This window comes from Budorcas taxicolor, chromosome 18, assembly GCF_023091745.1.
Source record: "Budorcas taxicolor isolate Tak-1 chromosome 18, Takin1.1, whole genome shotgun sequence".
NCBI lineage: Eukaryota > Metazoa > Chordata > Mammalia > Artiodactyla > Bovidae > Budorcas > Budorcas taxicolor.
In genome coordinates, this window is record NC_068927.1 from 64,623,188 (window position 1) to 64,645,205 (window position 22,018).

Consider the following 22,018-nt stretch of genomic DNA (forward strand, 5'->3'; position numbering starts at 1 on the left):
CGTCCTGCACAAGCAGCGCTTCCCCTTCTGCCGGGAAGGCGATGCGGTCACTCCGCGGCAGGAGGTCTCCGGCCCGGGCGGCTCGGTCCGCGGTGCAGCGGTGCTGGGCGGGCTGCGCGCCGCGGGCGGTGCGGGCCGGGCATCGCCGTGTCCCCGGGCGTCGCTCTTCTGCTCGGGCTCGGTGAGCGGGCCGTCCTGCGGGAGGCTGGGGAGGGAAGAAGGCGCCGAGGAGGGCTTCGTAAGCGGGTTCCTGTGCTGGGACTCCCCTCTGTGAGGCCCCGGGACGGGGAACTGCGGAGGAGTCGCCCGCGGCCGCGTTTCCCCGGTTCTCGGTGTGGATGTCACGCCCCGAGCTCGAGGCGTTTGGGTGTCATCGGCCCACCTCTCTCACCAAGTGTTTCTTTGTGTCAGTGTTTTGCTGGGACCAAGGGATTTGGGCACAGACTGGTGAGTGGTGGCTCCCTTTTTCTCCCAGAGAACTCCGAGTTGGGCTGCGTGGACGTGGGGGTGAACTTGTAGCCTTGTCAGAACCTCAGCCTCTCACCTGCACCACCCCCGCCTCCACACGCTTCGCTTAATTTATTTTTATTTATTATTTATTTTTTGGCTGCACTGGGTCTTCGTAGCTGGGCGTGGCCTTTCTCTAGCTGCAGTGAGCCGGGGCTCCTCTCTAGCTGGGATGCTCGGCGTCTCCCCGCGGCGGCTTCCCTGGTTCCCGGAGCACAGCCTCTTGGCTGCCAGGCTTCAGCGGATGCGGTCCTGGGCTCTAGAAGCGGACTCTATTTGTGGCGCACGGGCTTAGTTGCCCCTTGGCACGCGGGATCTTGCCGGACCAGGGGTGGAACCGACGCCTGCTGCATTGGCGGGCGGATTCCTTACCACCGAGCCACCAGTTGTTCAGTCGCTCGGTCGTGTCCGACTCGTGACCCCGTGGACTGCAGCACACCAGGCTTCTCTGTCCTTCACTGGAGCTTATTCAAACTCATGTCCATTGAGTCGCTGATGCCATCCAACCATCTCATCCTCTGTCTTCCCCTTCTCCTCCTGCCTTCAATCTTTCCCAGCATCAGGGTTTTTCAAATGAGTCAGTGCTTTGCATCAGGTGGCCAAAGTATTGGAGCTTCAGCTTCAGCATCAGTCGTTCCACTGAATGTTCAGGGTTGATTTCCTTTAGGATGGACTGGTTAGATCTCCTTGCTGTTCAAGGGACTCGTAAAAGTCTTCTCCAACACCACAGGTCAAAAGAACCAATTCTTTGATGCTCAGCTTTCTTTATTCATCACTACTGAGCCACAGGGAAGACCTTAATTTATTTTTTGTACTTTAATTCTTCAACATTTTGCCAATCTTCGGTGGAAAACCTCTTGCCCTCTCTAGAAAGCTTCCCGATCTCCAGCTATTCCCCATCGGCACAGATGAGTCAAGGAGGAAATGCTCAGGTTTTCACTCAATGCAGAAAGAGAACACAGCTGCGGTCGACATTCAGAGCGCAGACCCAGGGGAGCAGGGACATCTGTGCAGGCCCAGGTCCCCCTCTGGGTCCGGGAGTGTCACTTGCTGGGGTACTGTGTGTCCTCTCCATCACCTGCCTCCAGGTGGCTCAGTGCTAAACAATCTGTCTGCAATGCGGGAGATGTGGGTTCGATCCCTGGGTCGGGAAGATCCCCTGGAGAAGGAAAAGGCAACGCACTTCAGTGTTCTTGCCTGAGAACTCCGTGGACAGAGGAGCCTGGTGGGCTGCAGTCCACAGGGTCGCAAAGAGTCGGACATGACTCAGTAACTAAAGAACAGCAACAGTGATTGCTTCCAGCTCTCTCAGCTATGGGAGCTCTGCTCATAAGCAAGGCACCCTCGATCAGGAGACAGACTTGAAGTAGAATGAAGACATCACGATTTGCTGGTTCTGTGACCTTCTGCAAGCAATTTCCTCATTTGAGCCCCAGGTTCCTTCTTGCTGTGATGAAATTACCGGAGTTCTCTGGAGGTCCAGTGGTTAGGCGCCATTGCCATGGCCAGGCTTCAATCTCTGATTGAGGAACTGAGATCCTATAAGTGGTGCAGCACAGCCAAAAAAAAAAAAAAAAAGAAATAATAACAGAGTGTTGCATCGGCTAAGATACGATCCTGTCAAGCTCAGACAACAAACTTACTCAAAGTAGGCATTGTTGTTTAATGTTAACAGTTGCTAGGTAACATGTGTTGAGGTTTTCCCATCTGCCAAGTGCTATTCTCAACATTTGCACATATGATCTCATTTTAATCTTATGAATCTATCAAGGGGTAAGTTAGTTTTTTCATATTCTAGATATACTGAGCCCTGGTTGTGACCTCAACATAGTACCAAGTGTTCGGCATAGGTTTTTAGTAAGTTAATTGAAATATAATTGAAGTACAATATTATAGCAATTTCAGTTGTGCCTGGTGGCTCAGCTGGTCAAGAAGTAGCCTGCAATGCAGGAGACCTGGGTTTGATCCTGGGTTGGGAAGATGGGAAGATCCCCTGGAGAAGGGACCGGCTACCCACTCTAGCACTCTGGCCTAGAGAATTCCATGGACTGTATAGAAGAGCTGGACACAACTGAGCGACTTTCACTGTCACACTGTATAATGATTGGACATTTATATGCCTTATGAAGTGATTGCCAGGATGCGTCTGGTAGCCATCTATCTCATGTAAAGCTATTACGTTATTATTGAGCACATTTCCTGCGCTGTGTATTTCATCTCTGTATCTTTCTTTTATTCTGTAACTTAAGGTTAGTACTTCTTAATCCCCTTCAGTCATTTTGGCAGCCGCTGGGGTATTCTCCGGTTCTGTAGGTCTGCTCTTGTTTCGTTTCGTTCTTTAGATTCCACACGTGAGAGCCGGTGGCATTTGTCTTTCTCTGACTTCTTTCACTTAGCCAAAGGCCCTCTAGGTCCACCCATGGTGTCACAAATGTGAAAAATTTTATTTTATCTTTATGATTACGTTTGGAAATGTTAGCTCATTAACCTTGGCAGTGTCGGGTCTCTGCCGCTGTGTGAGGCTTTCTCTTGTCGTGGAGCACGGGCTCTCCAGTACTGGCAGCTTGCAGGCTCAGCTGTTGTGGTGTGTGGGTTCCGCTGTTCCGAGGCACGTGGGGTCTTCCTGGAGCGTGGATGGAATCCATGTCTCCCGCATTGGCAGGTGGATTCTCAACCACTGAGCCACCAGGGAAGCCCAGGTGTTGTTGCTGTTCAGTCGCTCAGTCACGTCTGACTCTTTGTGACCCCAGTGACTGCAGCACGCCAGGCCTCCCTGTCCTTCACTGTCTCCCGGAGCTTGCTCAAACTCATGTCCATTGAGTTGGTGAAGCCGATCCATCTGTCTCATCCTCTGTCATCCCCTTCTCCTCCTGCCTTCAATCTTTCCCAGCATCAGGTCTTTTCCAATGAGTCAGCTCTTTGCATCAGGTGGCCAAGGTATTGGAGTTTCAGCTTCAGCATCGGTCCTTCCAGTGAATATTTTCAGGACTGATCTCCTTTAGGATGGACTGCTTGGATCTCCTTGCAGTCCAAATGACTCTCCAGAGTCTTCTCCAACACCACAGTTCAAAAGCATCAATTCTTCGACGCTCAGCTTTCTTTATAGTCCAACTCTCACATCCATACATGACCACTGCAAAATACAGTACCTAGTTTTGTGTGTAATCTATCTCAATATGCACAAGAGTAACAGCTTCTGTGCACTGGCTCATGTGTCTAGATTCTGTTATTGCCTAGGTTCACCAGTTTCCAAAACATCCACTAACTTGCTTGTATATGGAAGGAGCACAGTGCTTATACAGTAAATAAACAATACCGGTGTCCTGAAAGGGTGACTGGGTCCAGCCGGAGACCAACCACAGATCTGTACTGTCCTCCAACTCCTAGACCTACCTGAAGTCTACCAAAAGCCTCCTGAAGAAAGACCCCTTCCCGCTGTGGCTGGGACCTCCGCCATCAGGGTCCTCCCTCTCCTCTTCCTCCTCCTCTTTTTTCTCTGCTTGTGCTGCTGTGGAGGCCAACATGGTATGTCCTAGAAGGGGAAGGGTTCCTGGAAGGGGAAGGGGTCACTGGGTGGGGGGAGTGTGGGGAGGGGCTTGGTGGGTCCCCTGCCAGGAGGGGCTCTCAGCACCGCCTCTCCGCAGGTTCCACTGATAATGAGACCAAGAGCCAGCTGGATTTTAACAGGTAGGAAAATCTGGACTCTTCCCAGTAGAAAACGCTGTTTCTGTCTCATTCCTCAGACCCACCTTAATGCGTCTATCTCCTTTCCCTGAGGTCCAACCCTGGCATGGACTTCTCAGAAGAAAATCCGGGTAAGAGGAGTGAGAAGGGAGGGGAGCCGGGCTGGGGGAAGGATGCCTTCAGATAGAGGCATCCTGGAAGATGCCTAGAGGCTGGGGCAGGCCGTAGGGCGTGTGACGTCACTGCCCTTCCCCGCTTCCAGTCATCCATTTGAAAGCAGCTGGTGTCATTCTTGGGGGCTCTGAAGAGCTCTGTGCCACTGTCCTTCCTGTCTCAGTGCAGAGAAGTCAGTGAGCGTGAAGTGGTAGATAAGAAGTGATTTACTAGAAAAGGACACTTGCAAGGCTTACAAGCGGGCAGAGAAGGCGGTACCACCCCCGAGAATTTCCTGGGCTGCAGTTTTATAATCACAGGAAAAGTGGGGAGGGGGAGAAGACCTTCTTTGACTTTCTTGAGTAGACATCCCAGTTCCATCATCAGCTCCTCCTCCAGGTTGAGCAGGTTCCCCCGGCCCCTCCCCCAGGTGTCAAGCAAGGTCAGCAGATGATTGTTCTTTTTTAATGTGTGTGGAGAGCATGTCCCATGGGTCATTAACTCTGGAGCTCCCTGGGCAGGCTGTGGGGCTCACGCCACCGCTGGTTCATTGCTGGGGGCAGCTCTCCTGCTTCTGGTGCATGGTTCTGTTGCCACGCAAGCCTGCTTTCTGGAGCCATCTTCTCACAGGGGTCTCCCATACTCTTTCTACCTACAGCCCCCTGGGGGACTGACTACTGAATCACCTACTTGCTCCACTCACTCTGCCCTGTCACGGCTCTGAAATACAGATGGCAGGACTGGGTGACCAGAAGGCCCTTCCTGGAAGCCTGTCCTCTCCCCTTTCCTTGCAGACGGCGTCTCGGTGCACCTCCCGCCAGAGGAGGACAGGCAGACGGACATGCAGGTGCGTCTCCCCGGCCCCTCCCCCGGCCCCTCCCCTGGGGCTCGCCCCTCACTTTGCGTCTCCCAGGTCCACCCCGAGGAATGCCTGTGGGGCTCTTCTGAGTCCTCCGCTGAGCCGCACCAGGATTCCTTCACGGAGAGTGAGGTTTCACTCCCGTCTTGCAGCCCTGAGGATTCCTCAGTATAGCCCCGCATGGACCCGCCTTCACCTCGTCCAGAGAGCGGAGCTGGAGCTGGCTGTGTGCACTCCACGGCGCAAGGGCCCCTTAAGGAGTGTGTGAGTCATCACCTTGTGTGTGAGTGTGTGTGTGTGTGCACGCGTGCACCTGCCTAGCACATCTGACTCTTTGCAACCCCATGGACTGTAGCCCACCAGGCTCCTCTGTCCACGGGATTCTCCAAGCAAGGATACTGGAATGGGTAGCTATTCCCTTCTGCATTTCCTTCTCCAGGGGATCTTCCCGACCCGGGGATCGAACCCAAGTCCTCTTGCTTTGCAGGCGGATTCTTTTACCACTGCGCGACCTGGGAAGCCCCAGTCCTCATTTTGGAGCTCCCCGAAGACTCAAGAATACAGAAGCCTTGTCAGTTGTCAAGAAATTCTGGGATATGAGAGATGGGACATTTCCTGCCGTATCAGTGAACAAAGGGTATCACAGTCACGAGCAATGACGGCCACCGCAGCTGCTGAGCTGGTGAGCCCTGAGGGCACTCAGGAAGGAAAGGACACGGCCGTCTAGCAGCCATCAGACTGCTGCCACACTGAGGGTGAGCCCGGAGCGAACTCGGGATGTGAAAACAGCAGGATCCTGGCCCCAGACAGCTGAGGCGCGCATCGAAGCAATGATTTCAGCGAGCCCAGACGCGTCCATCTTCCCATACGTAGAAAAGCGCTACATTCCCTAACTTGGGATAGCTGGTTTTCTTTAACTGGCAGTAGCGTTTGAGGTTCAGATTATCTGCCTTTTGTTGCGAAGCTTCTTTATTGCCTGCCCCCTCCCCTCGCCTCTTCTGAGCAGTTCTCTCGGGGTTACTTGGGATGCTGCTTCCCGGGCTTGAGTCCTAGGAATATCTGATGAATAAAACATAACTCTCAATGTTTAGGTTGCGTGTGTATTTTCGGCAGACAGATGCATCACACAACTCTCAGCAGATTCCTGGTTCTCACTAGAATGGGGCTAAAGACACCTGCCTCTCAGACTCCAGTGAGGGTCAAATGAGGGCGCGCTCGAGCAGCGGGAAGCAGCTGTGCGCTGCTGTTCAGTCGCTCGGTGGGCTCGACTCCGCGACCCCTGGACTGCGGCACACCAGGACTCCCTGTCCTCCACTACCTCCCAGAGTGCGCAAACCCATGTCCGTTGAGTCGGTGATGCCATCCAACCATCTCATCCTCTGTGGCCCCCTTCACCTCCTGCTGTCAATCTTTCCCAGCATCAGGGTCTTTGAATCAGTCAGTTCTTTGCATCAGGTGGACAAAGTATTGGAGCTTCAGTTTCAGCATCAGTCCTTCCAATGAATATTCAGAGTTGATTTCCTTTAGCACTGACTGGTCTGATCTTGCTGTCCAAGGGATGCTGCTAAACCTCTAATGCACAGGAAAGTCCTCTCCTTTCCCCTCTCTTCCCCACTCCAGCAAGAATCATCTGGTCCAAAGGAACCTATTTACAAAACAGAAATGCTCACATGGAAAACAAACGTATGGTTACCAAAGGGGACAGCAGGTGGGGGGGCGGGGATGAGCTGGGAGTTTGGGATTAACATATACTTACTACCATCTATAAGACACGTAAACAGGGACCTCCCTGGTGGTCCAGCGGTTAGGGCTCCACGCTTCCACTGCAGGTGGCGCAGGCTGGATCAGGGAACGAAGATCTCGCATGTCACACAGTGCAGCCAGGAAAAAGGGAGGGATTACAATAAAAAATTGGTAAACGAGAGGGAGCTGCTGTACAGCACAGAGGACTCGACTCAATGTCCTGTGTCAACAACAACCTAAAGGAAAAGAGGCTGGAAAAGAATATCTGTGTGAATATAAGAATGGGTATAGATATGCATAGCTGAATTGCTGTGCGTATGCCTGAAACTAACAACATCGCAGATGAACTATGCAAAAAGAGAGATGAAAGTGTTAGTCACTCAGTCGAGTCTGAAACTTTTCAATCCCAAGGACTGTAGCCTGCCAGGCCCCTCTGTCCATGGGATTCTCCAGGCAAGAATACTGGAGTCAGGGTGGTTGGGGGGGTTGTCAGGAAAAGGAGCTCAACTGTAAAAAAAAAAAGACTACTGGAGTGGGTTACCATTCCCTTCTCCAGGAGATCTTCCTGATCCAGGAATCAAACCCTGGTCTCCTTCACTGCAGGCAGATTCTTTACCACTGAGCCACCAGGATCCTTCAACTACACACACATATGTACTTTATATGTCTAATTATATATGTTTATAATTATAACTGAAAGTGAAGAGTCTCCTCTCAAGGCTGGTGCGTCCTGCCCCTGCCCCTGCAGTCCGCAGTCAGGGTTCTGCTCAGCTCATTCCAGCCATGCCCATCTTTTTCTGCTCACACTTTCTGGTTCAATGCCAGGCTATTTCCCTCTTTGGAAATGTCTGACCCACATCATTGCTCCAAAGAAAAGTTCACCGAAACAGTTTCATTACAGAGATCTTTCAGGTAATACTCCACATGAGCAGCTTGTTCAAAACGCTTCTCCAAGTTTCCATGCATTTTACCCCGCAGAGAATCTAAAATGGTAGTGACGCCCCGGCCTCCCTTGCTGAAGCCCCTGCTAACTCCCGGTGTGCTCTCTGTCTCTATGAACCGCCTGCTCTGGGTGTTTCTTATAACTGGAATCGTGCTATGTATGTGTGGTCTTCTGTGTCTGCTTATGTTACTTCCCTGGGGGCTTGGATGGTAAAGAATCTGCCTGCGATGCCAGAGATCCGGGTTCAACCTCTGGAGCAGGAAATGGCAACCCACCCCAGTATTCCTGCCTGGAGAATCCCATGAACAGAGGAGCCTGGTGGGCTACAGTCCATGGGGTCACAGAGAGTCGGGCATGAGTGAGCATATCTCTCTCTCTATCTAGGTGATTCCTTGCTATAGTTTTGATTTGCATTTTGATAAGATTTCAGGATGTGGAGGCTTTTCATGTGATTTTTAAAAGAACAGTGTGAGTAAAACTGACCTCTGGAGCTTGGCCTCTTGACCCTCTGCCCTGTTTTGAATTCTTTTTCCAGGACCTGCCCTCAACATCTGTTGAGGAAAGATGTTTTTTTCCTTACAGCCCCGCAGGCCTGGTGAGGATGAGGCCGTCAGCACAGGTTTCCCCGTTGCTGTTACAGAAGCGAAAGGCGGTAGCATTTCTTCACGCTCCACTGGTGGGTTTTGTTTTTGGTAATTGATGTCCTTTTCATTATAGGGGACTGGAATGCAAAAGTAGGAAGTCAAGAAACACCTGGAGTAACAGGTAAATTTGGCCTTGGAGTACAGAATGAAGCAGGGCAAAGGCCGAGTTTTGCCAAGAGAATGCACTGGTCATAGCAAACACCCTCTTCCAAAAACACAAGAGAAGACTCTACACAGGGACATCACCATATGGTCAACATCGAAATGAGATGTATTATAGTCTTTGCAGCCAAAATGGAGAAGCTCTATACAGTCAGCAAAAACAAGACCAGGAGCTGACTGTGGCTCAGATCATGAACTCCTTATGGCCAAATTCAGACTCAAACTGAAGAAAGTGGGGAAAACCACTAAACCATTCAGGTATGACCTAAATCAAATCCCTTATGATTATACAGTGGAAGTGAGAAACAGATTTAAGGGACTAGATCTGATAGACAGAGTGCCTGATGAACTATGGAATGAGGTTCGTGACATTGTACAGGAGACAGGGATCAAGGCCATCCCCATGGAAAAGAAATGCAAAAAAGCAAAATGGCTGTCTGAGGAGGCCTGACAAATAGCTGTGAAAAGAAGAGAAGCAAAAAGCAAAGGAGAAAAGGAAAGATATAAGCATCTGAATGCAGAGTTCCAAAGAATAGCAAGGAGAGAGAAGAAAGCCTTCCTCAGTGATCAGTGCAAAGAAATAGAGGAAAATAATAGAATGGGAAAGGCTAGAGATCTCTTCAAGAAAATTAGAGACACCAAGGGAACATTTCATGCAAAGATGGGCAGAATAAAAGACAGAAACGGTATGGACCTAACAGAAGCAGAAGATATTAAGAACAGGTGGCAAGGATACACAGAAGAACTGTACAAAAAAGATCTTCACGACCCAGATAATCACAATGGTGTCATCATTCACCTACAGCCAGACATCGTGGAATGCGAAGTCAAGTGGGCCTTAGGAAGCATCGCTACAAAGAAAGCTAGTGGAGGTGATGAAATCCCCAGCTGAGCTATTTCAAGCCCTGAAAGATGATGCTGTGAAAGTGCTGCACTCAATATGTCAGCAAATTTGGAAAACTCATCAGTGGCCACAGGACTGGAAAAGGTCAGTTTTCACTCTAATCCCAAAGAAAGGCAATGCCAAAGAATGCCCAAACTACTGCACAATTGCGCTCATCTCACATGCTAGTAAAGTAATGCTCAAAATTCTCCAAGCCAGGCTTCAGCAATATGTGAACCGTGAACTTGCAAGTGTTCAAGTTGGTTTTAGAAAAGGCAGAGGAACCAGAGATCAAATTGCCAACATCCGCTGGATCACTGAAAAGCAAGAGAGTTCTAGAAAAACATCTATTTCTGCTTTATTGACTATGCCAAAGCCTTTGACTGTGTGGATCACAATAAACTGTGGAAAATTCTGAAAGAGATGGGAATACCAGACCACCTGACCTGCTTCTTGAGAAATCTGTATGCAGGTCAGGAAGCAACAGTTAGAACTGGACACGGAACAACAGACTGGTTCCAAATAGGAAAAGGAATACGTCAAGGCTGTATATTGTCACCCTGCTTATTTAACTTATATGCAGAGTACATCATGAGAAACGCTAGGCTGGAGGAAGCACAAGCTGGAATCGATTGCTAGGAGAAATATCAATAACCTCAGATATGCAGATGACACCATCTTTATGGCAGAAAGCGAAGAAGTAAAGAGCCTCTTGATGAACGTGAAAGAGGAGAGTGAAAAAGTTGGCTTAAAGCTCAACATTCCGAAAACTAAGATCATGGCATCCGGTCCCATCATTTCATGGCAAATAGATGGGGAAACAGTGGAAACAGTGGCTGACTTTATTTTCCTGGGCTCCAAAATCACTGCAGATGGTGACTGCAGCCATGAAATTAAAAGACGCTTACTCCTTGGAAGGAAAGTTATGGCCAACCTAGACAGCATATTAAAAAGCAGAGATATTACTTTGCCAACAAAGGTCTATCTAGTCAAGGCTATGGTTTTTCCAGTGGTCATGTATGGATGTGAGAGTTGGACTGTGAAGAAAGCTAAGCGCCGAAGAATTGATGCTTTTGAACTGTGGTGTTGGAGAAGACTCTTGAGAGTCCCTTGGACTGCAAGGAGATCCAACCCATGCATCCTAAAGGAGACCAGTCCTGGGTGTTCATTGGAAGGACTGATGTTGAAGCTGAAACTCCAAATACTTTGGGCCACCTGATGCAAAGAGCTGACTCATTTGGAAAGACCCTGATGCTGGGAAAGAATGAAGGCAGGAGGAGAAGGGGACGACAGAGGATGAGATGGTTGGATGGCATCACTGACTCAATGGACATGAGTTTGTGTGAACTCCGGGAGTTGGTGATGGACAGGGAGGCCTGGTGTGCTGCAGTCCGTGGGGTCGCAAAGAGTCGGACTCAACTCTGCAACTGAACTGAACTGAATAAGTGGAATCTCTACCTTCATTCAAATGAACTGATTTGTAAACAGAAACAGACCCACAGGCTTAGAAAACCAACTTATGATTATAAAAATAAAAGACAGGAGAAGGAAGACAGTAAAAGGTTGAGTTTAACAGATACACCCTACTTATCAGATGGATAATCCAAAAGGACCTACTGTTAGCTCAGGGACGTCTACTGAACACACTGAAAGAACCTATATGGGAAAAGACCCCAAAGAATAGATACACGTTTGTGCGTTACTGAATCAAGTTTCTGTTCACCTAAAACAAACGCAAGTTCAGATAGCAAATCTACTTCAACAGAAAAGTTACCAAAAAAAAAAAAGCATTGGCTCGCGGGGCTATGCTGCCTCCTTGCGGCCACCTTTGGTAACAACAACTGTAAAACCTGGGCTGATGGACATTTAACATTACCCGGGCCTGAGGGGACGGATGTAAGGAAACCACGTGTCCTCAGTAGATGTCCTCCGGTAAGTCTGGGGAAAAGAAAGGAAAACAGGGCAGACGGTCAAGAGGCCACTCTTCAGAGGTCAGTTTTACTCACACTTTTTTTTTTTTTAATCACACGGAAACCTTTCACCACGGAATAATTTTAGAGAAATGCGAATCAAAACTAGAATAGTTACTACCTGATCAGGCAAGCCCACCCCTTGCCTTACATCCGGATAAAATCAGAATTTAAAATGATACTTACTCCCTTATTTCACGGCAGCACAATTCACAAATTCCAAGACACAGCATCAACCCAACGTCCATCAATAGAGAGATGGCAAGTAACTGGTCCATCTAGTCGCTGGAATACACTCAGCCATCAAAGACAGCAACAAAAAGGCCATTAACAGCAGCACGATGGACCGAGAGATTTATCCTACTGAGAGAAGTCAGAGAGAGAAAGAGAAATATTATATCACTTACAGGTGGAACCTATAAATCGGTTCAAATGGACAAGCTCATAAACAGAAAGAGACTCACAGACTAATAAAGCCCATCGATGATTATTTCAACAAAGGAAGGGGAAGGGAGACATTTAGAGGTTGTATTTACATAGACACACTCTGCTGTGCTCAGCTGGGTCGACTCTTCGAGATCCCGTGACTATAGCCCACCAGGCTCCTCCGTCCATAGGATTCTCCAGGCAAGAATACTGGAGTGGTCGCCATGCCCTTCTCAACATATACACACTGCTGCTGCTAAGTCGCTTCAAGTCGTGTCCGACTCTGTGCGACCCCATAGATGGCAGCGCACCGGGCTCCTCTGTCTCTGGGATTCTCCAGGCAAGAATACTGGAGTGGGTTTCCATTTCCTTCTCCAATGCATGAAAGTGAAGAGTGAAAGTGAAGTCGCTCAGTCGTGCCCGACTCTTAGCGACCCCATGGACTGCAGCCCACCAGGCTCCTCTGTCCGTGGGATTTGCCAGGCAAGAGTACTGGAGTGGGGTGCCATTGCATATACACACTTCTGCTGCTGCTGCTGTTAAGTTGCTTCAGTCGTGTCCCACTCTGTGTGACCCCACAGACGGCGGCCCACCAGGCTCCCCCGTCCCTGGGATTCTCCAGGCAAGAGCACTGGAGTGGGTTGCCATTTCCTTCTCCAATGCGTGAAAGTGAAGTCGCTCAGTCGCATCTGACTCTTAGCGACCCCATGGACTGCAGCCCACCAGGCTCCTTTGTCCATGGGATTTTCCAGGCAAGAGTACTGGAGTGGGGTGCCATTAATATACACACTACTAGATATCAAAGAGACAATCCCGAAAACCCTGCTGAATAGCACAGGGCAGTCTACTGAACACACTGATAGAGCCGGCATGGGAAAGACCCCTAAAAGAACAGAACAGATACACCCCTATATAGAACTGGATCAAGTTCTTGTCAAGCTAAAACAGAGCAGCAGGCATCGACTCTAATCCAAAGGAAAAGAAAAACTCAATTCCCCAAAAGCGTGGAGCATGACCTCGCCGGCCTTCCCCCGAGCGAGCGGCGGCCGGTGGCTGGGCCCCCTCCCTCGACGTGAGCCTCGGGGTCGGACTCGATGAGGGCCGATCTGCGGGGACGGTGTCCGGGCCCCTCCGCTGCACGCGGCGGCGCGGGGCACGCGGGCCGGGCGGCGGGGCCGGGGCGTGGGGGCTCGGGGGGGTGGCCGGCGTCCCGGGAGCGCCCCCGCGTGTGGCGGTGGGGCCCGCGCGTGCTGTCCTGCCGGCCCGGCCGTGTCGCTCTCTCGGGGCCCGGCCCCGCGGCGCTCGCTGCCCGCCGTCCCCCCGCCCTGCACGGGTGCCCGCCCGCGCCCCCTCCGCTGCCCGGGGCCGTGGGTGTCGTCCCCGGCCTCCCTGCAGCTGGCGTCCCCGGGCGGAGGGCCCTCGGGCGCCGAGGCGGGGAGCTGGGCCCGGCGGGTGGCGCGAGGGCCGTGGGGGCGCGGGGACGCGGCGGGAGAGCGTTCTCCCGGGCCCCCGCGGCGCTGCGGGTTGGGGCGCGCGGGCCCCGCGAGCGGCCCGGGGCCGGCGTCCTGGGCGCCGCGGGAGCGCCCCCACCCGGTGCTGAGACCTCGGGCGCCTGCGTCCGGGTGGTTTCCAGTTGCCCCGGGCCCCACCGCCCCCGCCGTCGGTGCCCCTCTCCGTCCGTCCGTCCGCCCGCCCGGTCCGTCCGTCTGGCGATCCCCGGGCCGCGCCCCGGTGCGTCTCGCTTCCCCGCCCGCCCGGGGGGCCAGGGGAGTCCCGGTGGCCTCGCCCGAGCGCGGGTCGGGTCCCTCGGCGGGTGGACGCGAGGGCGCGTCGGCCGTCCCCGGACCCGCGTCGGGCCCACGACCGGGGTCGCCCCCTCGCTCCCCCACGCCGCCGCGGCGCGCTGCGCCCCTCGGGAACCGACGTGGCCGGTCGGTCGTCCTCGCCGCGGGCGGGGCGGGTGGGTCGGGCCCCCGGTGGTCGCCCTCCCCCTTCCTCGCTTCGTGGGTTTCTGCTGTGGAGCATCGACCTGCGCCCGGCACGCCCGGCTCCTCGTGCTCGCTTCTCTGGAGAAGGGCACGGCAACCCACTCCAGTATTCTTGCCTGGAGAAGCCCACGGACAGAGGAGCCTGGCGGGCTACAGTCCATGGGTCACTAACACTTTCATCACTTTCACGTGGAGCAGGAAGAAATGCTGCCGCCTTGTGGCCACTTAGGGCAGCTTGTGCCCAGCGGGGCACTTAATACCTGGCAGGCCTGGGTCAGTCAGTGCAGCCAGTCAGTCGTGTCCGACTCCTTGCGACCCCATGGACCGCAGCACGCCAGGCCTCCCTGTCCATCACCAACTCCCGGGGTTTACTCAGACTCATGTCTATTGAGTCAGTGATGCCATCCAGCCATCTCATCCTCTGTCGTCCCCTTTTCCTCCTGCCCCCAATCCCTCCCAGCATCAGGGTCTTTTCACATGAGTCAGTTCTTCACATCAGGTGGCCAAGGTATTGGAGTTTCAGCTTCAGCATTAGTCCTTCCAATGAATATTCAGGACTGATTTCCTTTAGGATGGACTGGTTGGATCTCCTTGCAATCCAAGGGACTCTCAAGAGCCTTCTCCAGCACCACAGTTCAAAAGAATCCATTCTTTGACGCTCAGGTTTCTTTATAGTCCAACTCTCACATCCATATGTGACTACTGGAAAAACCATAGCTTTGACTAGATGGACCTTTGTTGGCAAAGCCTGCAGGGATGTAAGGAAAAAACACCTGTCCTCAAATAATGCCCTCAGTTAGGTCCTGGAAAAAGAATTTTAAACAGCAGATAGTCCAGAGGCCAATCTCCAGAGGTCTGTTTTATTCACACTGTTTTTTTTTTTTTTTAAATCTCATGAACAGTCTCTACACCATGAAATCTTAGAGAAACCCAAATCAAAACTGCAAAGAGGCATCACCTCACACGGGTTAAATGGCCTTTGTCAGAAAGTGTGCAAACAGTAAATGCTGGAGAGGGTGTGGAGAAAGGGGAACCCTCCCACACTGATGCTGTCAGTGTCGATTGTTAACAGGCAGGATGGAGGTCAGGGAGGAGGTTCTTTAAACAATAAAAAGTGATTGAAGTCACCACACTTCTCCCATACAGAAAGAAGAAACTCCAAATCAATTAAAGAGCGAAATGGAAGAATGATGACTCTTTAACCCTTGATGAAAATATAGACATCATATGGTTTGACATGTATTGCAGCAATTTCCTTTTGGGTGAATTCCTATTTGAGGAAAGAAAAATAAAACAAAAGTCAACAGAAGGGACCTACTGCCCTTAAAAGCCTTATGGACTGTAGGGAAAACCTCACTGGAAGAAAAAGGTAACCCTCAGAATGGGAAATAAATGTTTGCAAATGAAGATGCCCACAAGGAATTCATCTCCAAAACAGGCAAACAGCTCATGAGCTCATTATCAAGAATACAAGGAACCCAATAGAAAAATGGGTCAAAGTTCTAAATGGATATTTCTCTAAAGAAGGCATATATATGGACATAAAGCACATAAAAGAGAAAAAAAACCCCTCAGCATCACTAATTATTGGGGCTTCCCTTGTGGCTCAGCTGGTAAAGAATCCGCCTGCAATGCAGGAGACCTGGGTTTGATCCCTGGGTTGGGAAGATCCCCTGGAGAAGGGAAAGACTACCCACTCCAGTGTTCTGGCCTGGAGAATTCCATGGACTGTATAGTCTGTGGGGTTGCAAAGAGTCGGACATGGCTTCACTAATTATTAGAGAAATGCAAATATGGAATATTACCTGACAGATCTCTGTAATGAAATTGTTTCAGTGAACTTTTCTTTGGAGCGGTGGTGTGGGTCAGAAATATCTACAGAGGAAATGTAGCATACTCAGCCCTGAAGCCCTGATGAGGGAAAGAGCCTGGCATTGCACCCAGAAAATATGAGCAGAAAAAGATGGATACGGCTGGAATGAGCTGAGCCGAACGCTGACTGCAGAATGCAGGGGCGGGGTCAGGACGCGCCAGCCTTGGGAGGTGACTCTTCACTTTCAGTTATAACCATCCAGTTCCAGTTCAGTCGCTCAGTCTGTCCGACTCTTTGCGGCCCCATGAATCACAGCATGCCAGGCCTCCCTGTCCATCGCCAACTCCTGGAGTTTACCCAAACTCATGTCCATCGAGTCGGTGATGCCATCCAGCCATCTCTTCCTCTGTCATCCCCTTCTCCTCCTGCCCCCAATCCCTCCCAGCATCAGGGGCTTTTCCAATGAGTCAACTCTTCGCATGAAGTGGCCAAAGTACTGGAGTTTCAGCTTTAGCATCATTCCTTCCAAAGAACACCCAGGACTGATCTCCTTTAGGATGGACTTGTTGGATCTCCTTGCAGTCCAAGGGACTCGCAAGAGTCTTCTCCAACACCACAGTTCAAAAGCATCAATTCTTCAGCACTCAGCTGTCTTCACAGTCTAACTTTCACGTCCATACATGACCACAGGAAAAACCATAGCCTTGACTAGATAGACCTTTGTCGGCAAAGTAATGTCTCTGCTTTTGAATATGCTATCTAGGTTGGTCATAACTTTCCTTCCAAGGAGTAACTGTCTTTTAATTTCATGGCTGCAGTCACCATCTGCAGTGATTTTGGAGCCCAGAAAAATAAAGTCTGACACTGTTTCCCCACATATTTGCCATGGAGTGATGGGACCAGATACCATGATCTTAGTTTTCTGAATGTTGAGCTTTAAGCCAAATTTTTCACTCTCCTCTTTCACTTTCATCAAGAGGCTCTTTAGTTTCTCTTCACTTTCTGCCATAGGGTGTGTCATCTGCATATCTGAGGTTATTGACATTTCTCCCGGCAATCTTGATTCCAGCTTGTGCTTCTTCCAGCCCAGCGTTTCTCATGATGTACTCTGCATATAAGTTAAATAAGCAGGGTGACAATATACAGATATCTCTTCACTGTATTCCTTTTCCTATTTGGAACCAGTCTGTTGTTCCGTGTCCAGTTCTAACTGTTGCTTCCTGACCTGCATATAGGTTTCTCAAGAGGCAGGTCAGGTGGTCTGGTATTCCCATCTCTCTCAGAATTTTCCACAGTTTATTGTGATCCACATAGTCAAAGGCTTTGGCATAGTCAATAAAGCAGAAATAGATGTTTTTCTAGAACTCCCTTGCTGTTTCAGTGATCCAGCGGATGTTGGCAATTTGATCTCTGGTTCCTCTGCCTTTTCTAAAACCAACTTGAACACTTGCAAGTTCACGGTTCACATATTGGTGAAGACTGGCTTGGAGAATTTTGAGCATTACTTTACTAGCATGTGAGATGAGCGCAACTGTGTGGTAGTTTGAGCATTCTTTGGCATTGCCTTTCTTTGGGATTGGAATGAAAACTGACATTTTCCAGTCTCGTGGCCACTGCTGAGTTTTCCAAATTTACTGGCATATTAAATGTGGCACTTTCACAGCATCATCTTTCAGGATTTGAAATAGCTCAACTGGAATTCCATCACCTCCACTAGCTTTGTTCATAGTGATGCTTTCTAAGGCCCACTTGACTTCACATTCCAGGATGTCTGGCTCTAGGTGAGTGATCACACCATTGTGATTATCTGGGTCATGAAGCTCTTTTTCGTACAGTTCTTCTGTGTATCCTTGCCACCTGTTCTTAATATCTTCTGCTTCTGTTAGGTCCATACCGTTTCTGTCTTTTATTCTGCCCATCTTTGCATGAAATATTCCCTTGGTATCTCTAATTTTCTTGAAGAGATCTCTAGTCTTTCCCATTCTGTTGTTTTCTTCTATTTCTTTGCACTGATCAGTGAGGAAGGCTTTCTTCTCTCTCCTTGCTATTCTTTGGAACTCTGCTTTCAGATGCTTATATCTTTCCTTTTCTCCTTTGCTTTTCGCTTCTCTTCTTTTCACAGCTATTTGTAAGGCCTCCCCAGAGAGCCATTTTGCTTTTTTGTGTAGGGAACAAGGTATAAAGAAGGTTGAGAAGTGCTTGCAAACGAGACTCTCAACCAGGGCTGAACATTCTTGCAAACGAGATGTTCTGCCCAGTGTAGGGAACTAGGTTTAAGGAAGGTTGAGAAGTGCTTGCAAACGAGACTCTCAACCAGGGCTGAACATTCTTGCAAACGAGATGTTCAGCTAAGACTCCTGTTTGTTCCCGTGGGAAAAGAACATTTCTTGCACACAAGGATGTTTCTCTGATTCCTCAAAAGGAACAGACCCTGGGACAAAACGGATTCTAAGTTGATAAGGAAGTTCCCCCAAACACAGTCTTAGCTGCAGTAAATAAGTCAAGGTAAAGGTTATCTCTCCCTGTGCCTGAGCACTGTATAGTCTTTGAATCATAGTGCTTGGCAGCTTGCCCTGTAGGTTGTTGTGCAAGGGATATAAAATAAAGCAGCTGTAAGAAGCAAGTGTTAAAATATAAAGATTCAAACCACTCTGCAGTGTTGGTGTTTCATTCCGTCGCCAGCATTTTTGCATTTCTTTTTCTTGGGGATGGTCTTGATCCCTGTCTCCTGTACAATGTCACGAACCTCTGCCCATAGTTCATCAGGCACTCTGTCTATCAGATCTAGTACTTTAAGTATATTTCTCACTTCCACTGTATAATCATAAGGGATTTGATTTAGGTCATACCTGAACAGTGTAGTGGTTTTCCCCACTTTCTTCAGTTTAAGTCTGAATTTGGCAATAAGGAGTTCATGATCTGAGCCACAGTCAGCTCCCGGTCTTGTTTTTGCTGACTACATAGAGCTTCTCCATCTTTGGCTGCAAATAATATAATCAATCTGATTTTGGTACCATAGATGTATGTAATTAAACATATAAAGTATATATGTGTGTGTAGTTGAAGGATCCTGGTGGCTAAGTGGTAAAGAATCTGCCTGCAGTGAAGGAGACCAGGGTTTGATTCCTGGATTAGGAAGATCTCCTGGAGAAGGGAATGGCAACCCGCTCCAGTAGTCTTTTTTTTTTTTTTTTTTTTTTACCGTTGAGCTCCTTTTCCTGACAACCCCCCCAACCACCCTGACTCCAGTATTCTTGCCTGGAGAATCCCATGGACAGAGGGGCCTGGTGGGCTACAGTCCTTGGGATTGAAAAGTTTCAGATTCGACTGAGCGACAAACACTTTGACTCTCTCTTTTTGCGTAGTTCATTTGCAATGTTGTTAGTTTCAGGCGTACGCACAGCAATTCAGCTATGCATATCTATACATATTCTTATATATATTCTTTTCCAGCCTCTTTTCCCTTTAGGTTGTTGTTGACACAGGACATTGAGTCGAGTCCCCTGTGCTGTCCCGCAGCTCCTTCTTGTTTACCAATTTTTTATTGTAATCCCTCCCTTTTTTCTGGCTGCACTGTGCAACATGTGGGATCTTCGTTCCCTGATCCAGCCTGTGCCACCTGCAATGGAAGCGTGGAGCCCTAACCACTGGACTGCCAGGGAGGTCCCTGTTTACGTGTCTTATAGATGGTAGTAAGTATATGTTAATCCCAAAGTCCCAGCTCATCCCCCGCCCCCACCTGCTGTCCCCTTTGGTAACCATACGTTTGTTTTCCATGTGAGCATTTCTGTTTTGCAAATAGGTTCCTTTGGACCAGGTGATCCTTTGAAGTAGGGAGGAGAGAGTTGTATTATGTATTACCCACTAGGTGTCACTGGCACGATGCCCCATCCGATTGTGGGACGACCAGAAAATGTCTTCAGATGTTGCTGGATATCCCTGGAGAGTGGACAGAATCACCTCAGTCAAGAACTGTTGGGTTACATAATTCAGGGACTAAGAGGGCAAGACAGAGTTGGGTGCACAGATATCTCTTTAAAATGCTGGAGAAGACTCTTGAGAGTCCCTTGGACAGCTAGATTAAACCAGTCAATCCTCAAGGAAATCAACCCTGAGTATTCATTGGAAGGACCGATGCTGAAGCTGAAACTCCAAGAGTTTGGCCACCTGATGCGAAGAGCTGACTCATTGGATAAGACCCTGATGCTGGGAAAGATTGAAGGCAAAATGTGAAGGGGACGACAGAGGATGAGATGGTTGGATGGCATCACTGACTCAATGGACATGAATCTGAGCAAACTCTGGGACGTAGTGAAGGACAGGAAGGCCTGGCGCACTGTAGTCCATGGGGTCACAAAGAGTCTGATGGGACTGAAGCAACTTAGCATGCACGTAAAATCAGCACAGGAGTTAAGACAGCCCAATTAGATGAATGAAAGAGAAGCACTTTTCTCTCCCTCACTGGACAACACACACACACACACACATACATACACACACACACACACACACACACAAGAAAGCAAGTGGCCCAAACTGGCTGTGGTAGCCACCTCCTGACCCTCCACCAAAGAGACTGTGTTAGCTTCCTCCAGCCACTGTAACAAATACCATCACCTTGATGACTTGTTCAATTGCTAAGTTGTGTTCAACTCTTTGTGACCCTATGGACTGGAGCAAGCCAGGCTTCCCTGTCCTTCACTATCTCCCATAGTCTGTCCATTGAGTTGGTGATACCATCCAACCGTCTCATCCTCTGTCGTCCCCTTCTCCTCTCGCCTTCAGTCTTTCTCAGCATCAGGGTCTTTTCCAATGAGTCAGTTCTTCACATCAGGTGGCCAAACTCTTGGGAGTTTCAGCTTCAGCACTGGTCCTTCCAATGAATATTCAGAGTTGATTTCCTTTAGGATTGATTGGTTTGATTGACTTGGTGACCTAGAACAACATAAATGTATTCGATCACAGTTCCAGAGGCCGGATGTCCAAACTCAAGGTGTCAGAGCCAGGGGCGGGAGTGGGATGGGGACACACTCTCAGAGGCTCATGCCTTTTGCAGCTTCTGGGGCTCCAGCCACTCCTGGGTTGGGGCTGCATCATCCCTGCCTCTGCCCACCCTCCCCTCATCTCCTCTTCCTCTGCCCTCTGTCTTCTCTTCTGAGGACGCTTGGAGCAAGGCTCCGCCTGGGTAGTCTAGGACAGTCTCATCTCAACACCCATACTTACATCTGCAAAAACCATTTTCTGGGGACTCCCCTGGTGTCCAGTGGTTACGACTTCACCTTCCAATGCAGGGGGTGGGGATTCGATCCCTGGTCAGGGAGCTAAAACCCCACATGCCTTGGGGCCCAAAAACCAGAACACAAAAAACAGAAGCAATATTGCAACAAATTCAAAAAATACTTTAAAAATGCTCCACATTAAAAAAAAAAATCTTAAAAAACCCCCCTTTTTCCAAATTAGCTCCATTCACAGGTACTGGGGGGAGGACCAGACATATCATTTAGGGGAAGCACCTCCGTTCAACCTACCACAGTGACCTGATTTGGGGTGACATCAGTAATTGTTGGACCCGAGTCTTGCAGGAGGAATCCTTGGGATGTTACTGAACCCAAAGCCTGCCACACTCCTGGGCTTGTACTTCTGTGAAATGGAATTCCTTCTGGCTTTTGCCTGGGGTGAAGGTCAGCTCAGCTTAAACCCTTTTTAAAAAACTGGAATATAATTGCTTTACAATGTGGTGTTAGCTGCTGCTGTACAACAACACGAATCATATATACATATATCCACTCCCTCCCTCCTGAACCTCCCTCCACCCCCATCCCACCCTCTGGGTCATCACAGAGCCCTGAGCTGAGCTCCCTGTCTACACAGCAGCTTCCCGCTAGCCATCTATTTTACACATGGTTCTGTGCACACGTCAGTTCAGCTTAACCCCTTCATGTCCCGTGATCTGCAGCCCAAACCATCCCGGCACAGTTCTCAAGCCCCAAAGGGCAGCATGAAGGATGTGACCCCGGCCTGGTCTCTCGTGGTGAAGAGCCCACCCGAGCACCCCTTCCAAGGTGTGCCCTGGGTCCGTGCACGACTTTGCCACCATCTCCTCTCTAGACTGCTTCGGCGGGTTTGGGTTTTGTTTTGCGCCGTCTTGTTGTAGATCAGTTTGATCGTCTTCCGTCCGTCTGAAGGTTGTAGCTGGGTTTGTGAACCACCTCAAAGCCTTCAGAGAAGCAGTCAAGGGTGAAG

At 49.8% G+C, this 22,018-nt stretch overlaps 1 protein-coding gene across 1 annotated transcript; it reads right to left on the minus strand.

Annotated features, from left to right (window-relative positions):
- Window positions 1-12,939: 12,939 nt before the first annotated feature.
- On the minus strand, window positions 12,940-21,013 carry LOC128064076 (collagen alpha-1(I) chain-like). Its single transcript, XM_052656883.1, has 2 exons — window positions 20,999-21,013; window positions 12,940-14,040 (listed from the first exon to the last, which is right to left on the minus strand). The coding sequence occupies exons 1-2, from the start codon at window positions 21,011-21,013 to the stop codon at window positions 12,940-12,942; spliced, it is 1,116 nt and encodes a 371-aa protein (XP_052512843.1).
- Window positions 21,014-22,018: the final 1,005 nt, after the last annotated feature.